Source organism: Sturnus vulgaris, chromosome 6 (genome assembly GCF_052056855.1).
Source record: "Sturnus vulgaris isolate bStuVul1 chromosome 6, bStuVul1.hap1, whole genome shotgun sequence".
NCBI lineage: Eukaryota > Metazoa > Chordata > Aves > Passeriformes > Sturnidae > Sturnus > Sturnus vulgaris.
Window position 1 is genome coordinate 34,014,580 of NC_142248.1, and position 15,355 is coordinate 34,029,934.

At 35.7% G+C, this 15,355-nt stretch overlaps 1 protein-coding gene across 4 annotated transcripts in view; it reads right to left on the bottom strand.

Annotated features, from left to right (window-relative positions):
- The window catches only part of DICER1 (dicer 1, ribonuclease III), a 64,203-nt gene that overhangs the window by 25,362 nt on the left and 23,486 nt on the right, over positions 1–15,355 (bottom strand). For 2 of the 4 annotated variants that reach the window (XM_088166181.1, XM_014884461.2), the window contains exons 4-14: positions 14,275–14,467; positions 13,206–13,368; positions 12,666–12,796; positions 11,713–11,847; positions 10,803–10,963; positions 9,387–9,555; positions 6,782–7,254; positions 3,037–3,169; positions 1,798–2,040; positions 1,546–1,700; positions 144–276 (exon numbers count right to left, since the gene is read on the bottom strand). In XM_088166181.1, coding sequence (XP_088022307.1) covers positions 144–276; positions 1,546–1,700; positions 1,798–2,040; positions 3,037–3,169; positions 6,782–7,254; positions 9,387–9,555; positions 10,803–10,963; positions 11,713–11,847; positions 12,666–12,796; positions 13,206–13,368; positions 14,275–14,418 — 2,040 coding nt within the window. In that variant the 5' untranslated portion in view covers positions 14,419–14,467. Of the gene's footprint in view, positions 1–143; positions 277–1,545; positions 1,701–1,797; positions 2,041–3,036; positions 3,170–6,781; positions 7,255–9,386; positions 9,556–10,802; positions 10,964–11,712; positions 11,848–12,665; positions 12,797–13,205; positions 13,369–14,274; positions 14,468–15,355 lie in introns of those variants that run through there. The other 2 variants (XM_014884463.2, XM_088166182.1) reach the window with 2 other exon arrangements.

Sequence of the window (15,355 nt, forward strand, 5' to 3'; positions counted from 1 at the left end):
GATCAAAAACCAGTTAGAGAGTACAATACAGAAAAAACTAGTTTTCATTACCAACAGTGAAACTAAATCTAGAAACAGCACAGACCAATTCTTAGCCCAACATATTCATGTATTTCCATGCTTTTCCTTCCCCAAATACCTACAACAATTGAAGCTCGAAGAGGTGAGTTGATTGGCAGGTAGAGAGTCGAGTAAAACGTATGGTCAGGTAGTTCCCGGGTCTTACACTTGGGAGCCAGGTGTGTAAATGGATCACTTGGTAATCTAGCACAGTACCTAAATTGACAAAACATTTCACACATCATCAAAACCTGCAAATTGAAACCTAAACACGTTTCAATGGAACTTTACCTTACTGGCATGAATGCTAGAGAAGATGATTTCAGGCATACTGAGCACTATAAAGGTACACTGCTGACTTGTATTCAACTAACTTCTGAGCAGAAGACCTCCAAATCCTTTATTATAAACCTGGTCTCCACAAAGGTCACTCCAGCTTGTAATGATGCACAAGGCTATTTCCTGCCAGGTCCCAGGATTTTCATTATGTCTCCTGAGTTTACTGCTGTCTTATTCCTCCTGTTCATCACGGTTTCCCCCTCCTGCCTTTCCTCCTTCCCAACTTGGTATTAAATGCAAACATCCTGATGTTAAACTGTGCTGGACCTCCTAACAGTCCAGCTGCCAGACAGCCTCTGAACCATTTACCATTCATCCTTCAAATGTGACTGCTTTGAGAGGCTTTATTTACCAGGCAGTCCATCAAAATGGTCTGCATCTTAAGAATTTAGCTACTAAGGTAGTATTTTGGCAATTTCATTACAAGCTTTACTTTACTAAATGACATTCACTTTTCATAGAGTCAACCACTTTATGATATTGGAGATAAAAAGCCCTCAGTAAAACTTGGTTGGTGTCTACCAACTCCCTTTTCTTTATGGGCCTAAAAACTGTTGCCATGAGGAGTTGGTCCATAGCTTTCCATATGATTACAGATAAACTGATTGGTTCACAGCTCCTTGGACCTTCTTGTCTTTTTTGTCTTACTATCACCGAGAACCTCCTCTAATTACCACTGCCTTACAGACTTGATATTTGAGTAGCTCCCATCCTGTCTTGTGGACTTTAATTACTGTGGTTTTGTTTGTAAAGATGACAACAGATTGCTATTACAAACGTGAATATTAGAACTGGAAGATTTAACTACTGTTTTAACAGTTTGTTTCTTTATTTTTAAAGCCAGCTTGACAAGAGCAAAAATGCAAATTTACTACACATTTTGAAGCTGAATATTTTCAGGGAAGCTTTTAATTAAACAGGAATCAGCATCACTACATTTATTATCAGAGCTAAAACCTTTGGCAGGATAAAGAAAGCAAATGACAGCTTCAAACCTCTGTGACCACTTTCTTTAGGAGAGAAGATTCTATTAAGATGTCTAAGAGGAAATGTCTAAAATGCCCCAATCCATGCATCCATGCTGCGAGACTGACTAAGAATTCTTTTATTCAATGACAGGAAGTAAGAAGTGAATATGCCTCTTACCTATTTATGTGTCCAATAGCAGTGTTAATAGTAACCCTTGGACTGTTCTCATCTGGCCTCAATACATAGGGTGGAAAGATGTCATCATCATCAACAATGGGTTCAGCTTCAGTTTCATTGGCATCAACAGATTTTGAGCATTTGTTTCGGAGGATCTTAACATTTGAAGAACAGAACATGATGAGAGTTTTTTCCTTAAAAAGTACTATGACACATTTTAAAAAAACCAGGCCTATTCCTTTGACCTCATACCTTCTCAATTGCTTTGTATGTCTTGAGATCTTCTTCAAAACTTTTGATTTTGTCTGTATCTGCTAACATAATGTAATTGGAAATTGGTGCTCTAGCTCTTCCTTTTGACTGCACATAGGAACGGTACTCTGTGGGCAAATCAAAACGCACCACCAAGTTGCATTTTGGTATGTCAACACCCTCTTCTACAATACTAGTAGCAATAAGTAGGTTGGTCTCATGTGCTCGAAATTTTCTAAGAACCTGCAAAAGTAACAAAGACAAATTTGACATGTTAGTCAAAGATCTATTTCCATCATGAAATTCAGCACAAGGCAGGAAAACCAAGATGAGTGGCTCAATAACCCCCAAAACATGTCCAGACTTGAAAATACTAAACTTACAAAGAATCTTTTTGGAAACATAACAATTTAGTTATAAAGAAGCTCTATTTATCAGAATCAGACTTCTAGGAATAAAATCAGGTATGTGGAATCAAATGTGTCTAAGAAGCTACTATAACCCCTATCAATGGAGAGGATTCCCCCTACTTACTTACAATTTTTCAGTTGTGGTATTAAAGCAAAAACAAATGCTGCTTTCAGGACACCATCTTTCCCCAAACATTCCTGAGGCTGAAGCATCCTCAGGGGGTAGAGCACATTCTAGATACTTATATTATACTTCTGATATTTATACTACATAGGAAACTATACTAAAGCAAAGTGTGGTGTCTGGAGCACAACTCAGCCAGGATGAGCTTTAAATTATGTAAGATCAGAGGCGGGGTGGGGGAAAGGGGGAGGTTAACATTTATAACAATTAATGATTAATCAAACTTGGAAAAAATAAAAATAATTTTAGATCTAGAAATTTAAAATAATTTCGAAAAAAAAAATATAAAAATCAGCATAATTACTGAAAATGTCAGTAAGTCTGACATTCTTTACATTCTTAATAAATATTACCACTAACACAAAACAGAAAAATTAAATAATGATGTGACTAGATATAAACATGATTTTACATGAAGTTTTAATTTCTATTTGTGTAATGTGACATAGCAATGTTGCCAAACATGCTTTTATTGTTTTATAAACAACATATGTATCTCAAATAAGTAAGCATATTTGTTAAAACAAAGCTATAAAATTCCAATGACTGTGCCCTGGACTCTGCCTGTTGATTTGTCTTGTTTTCAAAAACACACACACCCCTAAAAAGGGCATTGCCAGTTTACATTTTTTTTCTTGAAGTTACCTCTTCCTGTTTTCTAAATTCTACTTCCATCTGCTTGTTACGAGGCTGGTTCTTGCCAATGCCATGTCCAGTTATAAAATTGCTACTGATGTAAGCCAGTTCTGGATCTTGCTTGCCAGCTTCTTTTATCAACCTAAAAATATTACACGTGTTTTTAGAAGTTACACATCCTACAAAATGGAGGAAAATCTATTATTTGTAAGACCTATATTAAAAGGAAAAGTGGAAGTATGACAATTAAGTCATGTTAACAAATAAACTGACTGCAGTCTTCCTGAAAACCTCTGTAAGGTTACCACAAGACAGACTGCATACAGAAACACAAGGAATGCTCATGCATCACACACATTTCAGACCTATCATGGTAAAACTAGATATTTTTAAACCAATCTATTACTTTAAGGCTCCCTGTTGTTAAAGCACTCTACTCAAAACTACTATTTTTATTTTTTTCTGTAAGCTCTGGCAGATTTTAGAAGAAAGACCACTAACTGCTTCTGCAACAAAAGTATGTTTCTTCAGTATAAAATGTTAACTTCTAGGTTAAAATATAAGATTGTAATCTACGTAATATTAGAATATGCATTCCGTTCAAGTACACTGGTGACAAAATGTTGACCTGTTTTTCTCAAGTGATGCTCAGCCTACACAGTGAGATGTTCACTAATTGTGAAATTAACCCAAATAGAGGACATAATGCAATTCTTTAAAAAGAATACTCAACAGGGATGTGAGAAGTATCTATGCTCTCACTTTATTTCCACTCAGTTTGTTCTTTATGTTACAGAAGCAAAAAAGGCTGGCTTCTGCAGTCTCTGATTTCACAGATAAGGTAGAAGATTGCTTACCTAAATAAAGAATGCACTAATTCAAAGAATGAGGCATTTATGGATTTAAAACCACAATTACAGTGTGCAGTCAGAGTAAGTATGCTGGAGCATCGTTAGTTGATCAGTTTTCAGGATGAACCCAATTTGGAATTATTCAACTGCAACAGGCTTTTGATCAGGAGAGCCAAGGGATTATATACAACAAATAATCCCTTGCATGGGTCACTATAGCCAGACCAGTACGGGTCTGCTCAAAGCATATCCATCATATCCAATACCAGGTGCTCCCCACAGCCAGGGAACAGCCTGTCTCTCTATACCTCTGGCAGTAACTCAAACCTTTCCCAAAAAAACTTCTAGCACTCTGTCTCACACAGAAGTAGATGGTGCTCTTCCAGTCCCCAGCTACAAGCCTTCCATCTGCCCAGCATGCTGCTGCCAAACAAGAGGGAAAATGGCTCTTTTAACCCTTGGAAAACTACTGAAGTCTTGCCCCTTTTCCTAGTCCCCATTTTAAACTAAATTTATGGGAACATATAACACCTTGAAGGCTTTCCTCCTTTGTAATCTGTTAAAAGTGGAATGAAGAGGGTGATAGGCAAGAGGACAGAAAAGAAGTATACAGCTTGCCATCCTTAGGGAAATAGACTAGAAGGATCCTCGTGTGCTAAAGTGCAAACGTGGCTTGTTAGCTCAAGGCCAAATAGAGTTACATTTCTGTATGCAGTCTAGGCTCTTGAAAAAGTCACTCTGAGAAAATATGGGTTAATAACTGGACAGAATTTTTTAAATTTCTTTTTCAACATGGCATTTCTGTGAAGCCATACAAATTAAGTATCTATTAGACATCTCAAACATTCTTACTTTAGTTCACTTATATAGAACTGGACAATTAAAAGTATCTGAATAAAGACTTCATTGCAAATCTTCGCCAAGCTCCTGAGAAACATATAGGACTTCGATCTTGTGACTAAAAAAAACTATTTGTGGTAGGTAACAGGTGGTGTTTTTCAAAGAGATACAAGAACTTCTGCTTTCAAATCCTTCTCTTAAGTGAGCTGAGAGTGCTGCAATGCAAATGGAAGGAAATGGGCTTTAGAAAATGTCTTCTATTCTGTAAAGGAGCTTATAGGCACCAGAACTAAACTGCATACACCAAATTAAACAGTGAGCAAGCCACTCCATCAACTGCATGTAATAAAAATGTAATGTAATAAAAAGAAAGTACAACTCATGCCATGAATTTTGCCCTTCTTCAGTCATCCCGGATTTCATTAAATGGTATTCTAAATACTACTGTAATAATTATGTTTAAGAAAAATTATACTTCTCTTTTAACCTAGTTCCATTTAATGATCCATACTGGATTACTGGAAGTAGCTGTGATACACTAATTCAAACACTCCTGACTTTCTCATTCAGTAAAGAGTCTTTCCCTTATATATAGCCTAAAATAGCTATCATCAGCAGAGCTGATTTGAATTAAATGCACTCTGCTGAAGAGGGCCTACAGTGAGCTTCTCCACCAAAGGCTTCCAATCTTATTTCCAAGAGATCAAGTCTGATGGTCAATACAATATCAGGTATTCTGAAATCAGATGCTACATGAGGTAAAGGAGCATTATAAGAGTCTGGCAGCTAGCTTTCAAAAGAGGATAAAACATTACACATAGTTTTATATTTTGCCACCAATAACCTCTACTCAAGGTGCCTAAAGCTTAAAGATGGCAGAATTTGATCACTTATTTCACCTACAGTCTGTATTCTGTCAGGTTCAAGAGCAGTTAGGATACTGTATAGTGTATAAATCACGGAATACAAGAATGCACAGTGGAAAACCAGTATGATTTAAATCACATTCATAGCTGAACAGAGAAGAAAAAAGTTTTCAGAATTCTGTTCATTCCCTGTAGGGTAATGAAATAATCATTTCAGCTCAGCAAAAGATTCTGTTAATGTTATTTCTTCAGGACTTATTAACAGAATATATTCATTTTGCTGAACAGTTTGGTTTGCCTCATACTGCAGATTTATGTGAACATATTTAAAATGCAGAAAAGGAAAAGATAAAAGTTGACGAAGAAAACATAGGCAAGTCTGCAGATCAAAGTTATAGTAAGTTATGCACTTATTAACTCGAGCAAAAATGCACCAACAAAGGAGTCAGATTTAGAGGTATCCAGAATGCAATGAATACCTCACACAGGACATTTGTTATTCTGTCAGGGAAACCCATCAAAACCAAAACCAGGATAGGTGAATCAATCACGTCATTCACAGTCTGTGGCAAATCGCTTTTAACAATTAAGTGTTATACATAGCTAACATATATCACATTCAAGAATATGAACTGATAAGGAACTACAATATTGCCAGTTGGCAATTACTCCCACACTCATGTTTTTCTTGGTGGAGACTTCAAGAAAGCACATAGTGTTTGACTAAATACTGCTTTATAAACATCAACTGTGAGATATTTGTGCAAGGGGAAATTTGATTTTCTCTAGACTTGGATCATATAACATTGTGATTTAATAGGGTAATGGTGAGATTTCCAGAAGCATTGCACACAGTAGGCTAGAGAAGTTTCCAACATTCATTGCAAATATAAATCTAAAGACCTATTACAACAAATCAGTATATGCTTATTTTACAGGTTTAGTACAGTATTTCATTTTGCCTTCTAAAGGAGTCAGATCAAAAACTCAGGTCTGAAACAAATCCCTGAGTACAACTTTCAGACATATGCTCTTCCCATATGCTTTAGAAATATTTTATATTATCTCCTAAACCAACTTTATGAATAGAGTTTTGAAAATACAAGGCAATCCCCTACATATTCATGATATTAACATCCTGGCAGCTGAGTCTGCCTTTTTTCTGCAGAGTATTTTTTTTTAAATAAAAGGCTTTACCTATTTAGAACAACTGCTGTGTATCTTCTTTCCACAAAAATAATTCCACATAAAATATTAGTAAAGGGAGACGGGAAATTAGTCTCTGGCTTCTCTTTCTCCTCAATTTCTTCATCCTCATCATCATCTTCAGAATCACTCCAAGATACGTAATTATCCTGATTCCTATTGTTATACCATTCAACACTTTCAAACTGCTGCCGTTCATATGGTTTGTATTTGCGCAAGATTTCAAGCAGCTTTATTACTTTTGGGGTCACAAATTTCAGGTCAAGTGAGGCAGGCGAGAAGTGCTCTTCACAGAGTGCATGTATTTTCCTTAGGAAAGTGTCTGTAAACAATAAAAATTTCCTGTGCAGCTCCTCTTGTTCATGTTTGATATACTTCTGCAGCTCTCTCACCATCATCCCAGCTACCTTATCTGCACACCACGGTCCCAGAACAACCAACACAGCTCGACAGTCTGACAATATCTACAACAAATGAATTCAAATATCAGTTCAAAGAGTACATTCATGAACTATTCATTTAAGACTAGGGGCTTTTTTTCTCTTACAGCACAGTCTTTGTAAGGATTACGACAATTTTTCTACTTTAAAAAAAATGCAGAACTCTGCTATTCTTATTTAGATGACTTTAGGAAGTTTGATGTTTCTAATGGAACAAGTTCCCCCCTCCCCCTTAAACTACTACCAATCAACTTCAAACTGTACATTTCTGAATCTCAAAAAAATCACAAGCTTAATAAAAAATTTGCCATTTCGTAGAACTGCAACTTGAAATTTATACTAAAAAGAATACTTTTTGAAGCAGTTACATAAACAAAGCAAAAATTCTTATCTTTATTACATAACATAGAACTAATAGAATAAACAGTCTACTGGGCATTTTTACTTTATTTACTACTGATAGCTGGCAAGGTTTCAGAAGTATATAACCAGAAAGTTGCATGGTGGCCTTAAGGTAGCTTTAGATAGTCTGTCATTTCAAAGGTAAAACAGAACATAGTGGTTTGAACATGTGGGTGGGCTAATAAGAAAAGAGAACTGTATTTAGTCATAGAAAACAGAACAGGCATTAGAGTACCATCATAATCTTATCTGATGAGAAATTGTTTCCTCAGGAAGAGTGACGTTGTCAAACAAACTAGGAATTCAGAAATGGAATTCAAAGGACTATTAATAGGACTTATCGTTTGGATGCCCTGTATTTTACCAGAACTACAACTGAACTATAAGTCAGGATGCTGGTTTTCACCTGCTGCTTTGATTTCTCTTCCTTCATCCCTTCTGTGAGGAAATAAAGAACAGGTTACCATCCTCTTGATGCTATCCTATCCTCTGTGAAGTTTATCAGTTTTAAGGGCAAAACTATCTATTCTAATTGTAACTGCATACAGATACTTGATACTCTACATTGCCAAGACATAAAGCACCTCAGTCTGAAACTCATTTCTTTTCTTAATACGGGTGCCTCCATCTTCTCAGAGAGCTACTGGTTTAAAACAAGCACAGAGGGTTACAAGCTTTATATGTATAGCAGTTAATCCACTCTTCTGGACTCTGCAAGTCCTAGAGATAACCTCCAGCCAGCATTCCTTATGTATTTTAGTCTATTACGGTTTAAGCTTAGCACAGAAGTAACCAGGACTTCCAATTCCCATGCACTGTGACAGGCTACCTTATGTACCATCTTTCCCTCTGGCACAAATAATATTTTACAGAAAGCATCAGAACCTTCAGTTTAAAGTTTAAACCCTCAGTGCTAAAGGAAACCAGAGTATTTTGGGCAGAAGAAAGACATACGTTCTCCAAATTTCTCGTGGACTACTACAGGAATAGTCACAGTAGTGACTCACTACTGACTTCTTGTTCAAAGACTTACATACCTACACAATTGTAACTTAGCAAGCAATTCCAAACCAGAAGGCCAAGCAGGGTTAAAAAAAGGTACCTGGACCCCCTGTGTGAGAGGGGATAAACGCCTGTGATAACTGATAAACGCAGCTGTGGAGCTCATAAACGCTCCACGCCTTCTGGACCATCCTGTGCCAAAGATCAGGACAGCACAGAGGCAAACACAGAGTAAGTCAGGGGCAAGCCTGAGATTCAGATTCTGTTGCAGCAAGGTGTGGCACTAGTCCAATATTGTTCTAAGATAAACTACAGACAGCATACATAACGAGTTGGAATTTTTGCCTAAATTCTTCCTTTTTCAACTTTTAATAGAATGGGGTACAGTCCAAATTCTTCCTGAAGCATTATTTCCTCTTCTGTACTGAATTATTCAAAGGTCATAGGAGATGGTGAAAATATCAAATTCTTGATTTCAGAGATAAGGACCTAAAGCATTAGGGTGCAGAATTGTTTCAGTACTTTAAGCAAATCTGAATCTCAAACCAAATGAAATTCTAATCAATGCCTCACATTGAAACCCAAATCATTTATGAAAACTGCATGTTAATGAACACAAAAATCAGTTCTTTTGCTGCAGATAGTCAAGGATGTCTATCTAAGGAGGTTTAAGTTATGTAGCATACATGGGAAAGAAAAACAGTAGTAAGATTTCTACTCCCCAGTTCTCTCGCATTTCTTGATATCCTTACCTGCTTAGAAATTAAGGTAGAATCTCTTTCTTTTGAATGTACAGATATGTTGCAGTCATTTAGGAAAGCAAGTGCTTCATCCAATTCCTTTAATAATCTTCCATATAACCCACTTTTGTCAGTATATGGTCCACAGTCTACAACAATCTCACATGGCTGAGAAGTATATCTTAATGAGGACAAAAATCAAGTTAAACACAACTTCTGAAAGCTAGAACTATTTCAGCTCCTAAGATTATACAGCAAACACAACAGCAATATGATATGTATTCAAGAACATTCCTTTCCCCACCATGAATCAATAATTATTAGAAGTTATACAGTTAAACCCTTCAGAAAAACTTCCACCACCAAAAATACTGAACTGCTTCATTCTAGACACTGTTCTAACACACTCCTAAAAATAAGGCTAATATTACTAACCTCATTTCAAATACTGGAAAATTTAAGCAAATTCTATTTACTTCACCAACATCTTCACTTGTTTTTCCATAGTGCACTCTCTTGCTATACAAAAAAACCCGATCCACATAATGTAAATTTATGTCTATATATACATTTGCACAAGTAAAATAATTACTGTTTTTGAATGGCAGCAAGAAATTCTTAAAAGGAAATGGTTCAGACAAGTTAAAAAAAATGCATTTAAAACATTTACATGCGGACGAAACACCTGTTCTATAACATGAAAAAAACACCTTTAACTTTGTCTGAAACTCAGTAATGCAGTACAGGTGGTAGAAGAAAACAAGCTACACAGCAATCATTTCATCCTAATTAGCCCAGCTACACTACAAGTCATTGCATTATCACCACCTTCAGTTTAAACAACATTCACAGGATTCTAGATTGTGTAACTCACTTGCTCTATTATTTAAGTATTTACTGCCTCCTCTCATCTCCCTCTATCTTTCATTAGCCTTTAAAACTGAGGTTATTTGAGGAGATAAAAAAGGCAATCTCACAGGCATTAAGGGCACATTGTACTGTGGATGTTGCCACATTTTCCTAAATAGTGACATTATGGCATACACTGGATATGAAATACTTACACTCTACACAGAAGAGTACGTTTTCAAAGTTCAGAAATATTTTGTGAAATGTCAGTTTTTCAGCTTGGTGGTGTGTTATAGGGTTTTTTTGGTTGTTTTGGGTTGTTTTTTTTTGTTTGAGGATCCATTTTGTTGTGTCTTGTTTGTTTTGTTTTTTAACTACAGAAAATCTCTCCCTATGAAGGCCAATCAGCCTTTATACTCAAAAGATTTAACATTCCATCTCCACCCTAAATGGAATAGCAGCAACATATACCCACAAACTTTTGTAAAATTTAGAAGATTAAATATTGCTACTGGTTTATTCCTCTATCCAAAATGAAAATGCAGGCATCAATTTACCATTTATCATTACAAAACACACCTGTCTAAGACCACCAAATCAGTTGCAGTTTCAGCATTGCTCTTCAAAATTTGCTCCAGTTTCTGGATCTTCTCCTCTAACTCAGCAGGATCACATTTCCCATTTAAAATGGAAGCTGTCAATCCCAAAATTCGAGGACATGATGGATAATCCTCACAGATCTGTGAAATAAAATCAAATTAAATTATTTATGGAAGGTACTCCGTTAATCTACCTGCAAACTTATGATGCTTAGGCTAGAAACTTTTATTTCAATAGCAGGTCTTGCAAAAAAACAAACACTGAATTAATATTTTCTCTTCTACTGACTGGAAGTTAAACAGCCATCACATTTAAAGGTAAATATTTACAACATGGAAAAACAGAAACAGATCGCATTAAACAGAATATTCTTGTCACAGTTACAATACATAACATAATACTTCCATGCCATATAAAAAGGCACGTGCACTTGAAAAGATATTTGGAAAGATACTTATTATGCAGGTATCTCTCACTTATAAGCAAAAAACAACACAGAGCCATGAATATTCTGGAACGATCCCCAGAAACAACTTTAGAGATTAGCATTTTTAAAAATAATAAAAACCGATTAGCATATCCCATTCCCTAACTCAATTATTTTATTAGTGAATTTAAAAAATTCCCCTAATTCAGTGAATTTAGCTTCTCCGTTCAAGACAGGTTTTTGTTTAATCTCCACTATAAAATACAGGAAACATATTATTCTTCTACCACATAGTATCACTGAAGTCTTAATACAGTAATTTCACAGCCCCAGGAACATGCTAACGTTGGTTCCTCTAATATTTTTTTTGGTAGCAAAAGTTGCCTTAAATGGTTCCAATTCTCCAGCCCTCCCACTCACTTTTCCTCCTCAACCAAATAAACAATCATGCAATAAATGCACCTTCATAATTTCACGGTATGGATGATCCTGGATAGCAAGATGGCACTCATCAAATACCAGAAGATTAATATTTGACAGGGATAAATACTCATTTCTCAAAACAGTCAAAGCAACATGACATGTCATAACCAGAACCTAGATTGAAAGGAAAAAAATGTCAGTACAAGAAAAGCACAAGCTGTCTGAGGTGAAGGAGGAAAAGCCTTCTGCAGGTCTTGTAAGACGGCATGGACAAATACCAACCCCTACTCATCTACTTACATCAGATAAGGACAAAAAAGAATAAAACATTCTCTACTGGAGAAAGCCATCTGTCTGAATGGTGTATTTAAATATACCTCTATATCACTCCAGTCACATGCCCAGATAAAAAATGAATACACCGGACAATCTCAACACCAATCTGACCACACAGAAAAAGTATCATTAAATCCTAATAAATTTACTGTCCTTATGTGTGTCCCATCATCATGTCTCTGGCAAGAAAGATAGTTCTTCATAAGGTCTTAACTATTTGCAGCTGTACCATGAGCTGGATGTTATCAGAATATTTTAAAGAAAAACTTATTTCTTCTACACTAACACATGAACATTGAGTTTGTTGATAAAATTATGTAGTTTTTATACTCATTTTAGGTCACAAAGTAAACTCCAAAATCCTAACATTTAATAAAATTTTAATAGCATCTGAAGTATAGTATGCACACCCAAAATTTCTTCTGCAATCAACATAATGAACAACAAGTCAGGGAGATTGAAAACAAAGGACTTAGGGGATGGCTTTATAAAAACAACCTGAAAACACCTACATATATTTGCCTCAAAATTAACATACAAATATTACCAATATGCTGGATTTCTTTTTTAAAAAAACTGAATGTATAATTAAAAGGAATCACTTCTGATCCAACCTCTCTGTATGCTTTGCTTACAGTTTTTACTTAATACATTACCTGATGCTTAGAGAATTCCTGACTCCACTTCTCTTTTGTCCATGATTCAGTTATCTCCAAACTTGAATACTCTCCCACTTTAAGGTCTGAATGTGTCCTGACAGCTGACACTTGTTGAGCAACTTGATTTGCTTAAGGAAAAAAATAAATCTCATTTACATAAAGGTCTTCTCATGCTTCAGTTTATAAGATGTGCATTATATGACCTAACACCACATTTCATAATGTGATCTTTGGCTTAGACTAATGCTAAACTGTGTGTACGTGGCAACTGCCTCTATGCAAAACCACATCAAGGAAACAGATTGGTAACTAAGTTGCACTTCAGATTCAATGTCTCAACTTTAAAATAGAAAACAGAACATATTATATAGACAAACAGATTGTATTAAACAGATGATGAAACAAAAGATGAAAGGCATCATCCTTGCTATTGAAGACTTTACGCAAAAGTTTCTCCCAACTTTGCTTTCACAGAACTTCTGTTACAGAATATTCCATGGAAATGCTAACAGTGTGTTTAGGAACATTTCCTCTTACCCGAGTTGACCAAGAACACAGTTCTTTTTCCATTTTTGTTGAAATCTCCCCTGATCTGATAGGACAGCTCTTTAGTGAGTAGTACTGCAATAAAAGTCTTCCCTGAGCCAGTGTTTAAGCAGACTATTGTATTATGATCCAAAGCTGCTTCAAGCAGTTCAACCTAGGTTTAAAAAATAACAATGTCCTTACTTGCTTAAATGCAGTGAAAAAGCTGACAAAAAATAACAAAAATGATAAATAAACCACAGACAAGTACAAGTAAATATTATTGCTTGAGATCTTTCAAGTGCCATATAACTAACATGTCTCTTTCATAAAAATGCATTCTCACAATCCTTCAAAAATATCAGCACACTATATATAGCCCAGCTTTTAAATCTAAAATTCTTCAGCACCACAATCTGCTCTCAGGTAGCTTTCTGAATCTATCTTTTTAATAAATGACTCTGTTGCTGTATATATGGTGTAAAGAAAGAAGCTACAGCTTTTCAAATCTAATTGCACACATCAATTCAGCCCAATAAGCAAGTAGACTAGATCAAGTTTCTCAGTAATGCTAACAAAATGCTTCTGGGCACCTCTTCAGTGCAAAGAGAACTGGTATTCTAGAATGCAGTCTTCCTTAAAGTGAAAAATCAGAGTACCCTGATGGGGTGAGTTTCTGACTTTAGACAGCTGCTTTGACTAGTATATGAACCAAAAATCAAAACTAGTACATCATGTGGAAGACAAAGTGAGAAGTGGAAGGATATATGATGCATACATACAATTGAGAGGCACAGTTTATTTGTCCCTAGAAGCATTCTGCAGAGAGTGGCAGGAGGACAATCAGCTTAAAAGCTGCTCTGCTCATTAGAGCAAACTAAGAAGAGGGATGGGGGGATATAACAAATGTCAAACAAAGTCAAACTAAAGAACTGGCTCCCAACAGGTGGAGCTGAGACAGATATGTCTTGACAGTGTGCATCACAGCACATTCTCCACCTGCTCTCGGTTTGCCTTCCACTAATTAATGGATTTAATTCTATTTCTTTTAATGTTACTGTATTAGTACTATCACTAGTACCTGATATTTTCTTGGCGTGTAAATGTTATCATGAATTGCTTCTTGTTGCCATGGTAGTCCAAAAAATGGACCCATTGGGGAGGAAGCAGGGGTCATGAGCTGCAGTCCCGCCATGCTGAGGGATTGCAAAGCAGGGCTTTTCATTCATTCATCCAGTGTTTCTTTCATTGCATTTTTGTTCCAGCACAACCTACTATGAGAAGAAAATGAAACAGTATTAGATATACTTGCCATCTCAAGCAATAAGAGAAAATTTTTATCAAGAAAAGGACATTGCTTGATTTTACTTACAGAAGTGTTTCTTCTCGCACTATTTTCAGCAGAAAAATGTTAATTTTACATTTGTGGCACTTTTCTACTTGAAGATGTGTGCTTATCAAAATACCCCAGAAATTCGAAAGGAGATGTACTTTACAGGACAATGCTCTTTCCAGGCATTTGAATTTACACACATACCTTTTAATATGAAGTTCCATTTATGGTCTAACAGAATCTCATTTTAGATTTAAACTTCAAAAAGTAAAGCTGTCTTAGCTTTACTTCAGGAAAGAAAAACACTGAATTTTACAGCACAAGTATCAGATTTTCCATTTTTTTTCCAACCAAAAAGACCTTTAACTAATTAAAGCTTTAAATACATGCAAACAAGAATTTTATTCTAATTGCTAGGAAAAGAATAGAAACTACACAAGAATTTCAGTATTTTCAAATCATCAGATTCTGATAAAATTATCTTTTTAAGAACTGGAAGAAGCACTATAGATAATTGCTGATGACTCTGGTAAGGACTAATAGAGAATGGAATCCTTACCAGGTTAACCACCAACTTCTATAAAGACACTAACTCATAAACAAAGCTTAAAGAACTTCATGGCAATTGAGCACCAGCAAACACTTTCTTACTAAAGATACGAAGTCCTCATTATCAGTGTGTGTGTTTTAAAAACATTTTCTATTTGTCAGAATGATCAAGGTTAAAACAGACAAAGCCAAACAAAAAAATCTACCAAGTAAAACAAATAAAAACCCCACAACATAAAAACCTCTAGCCTGGGAAAATTATTATGGCCTTCACTACTAA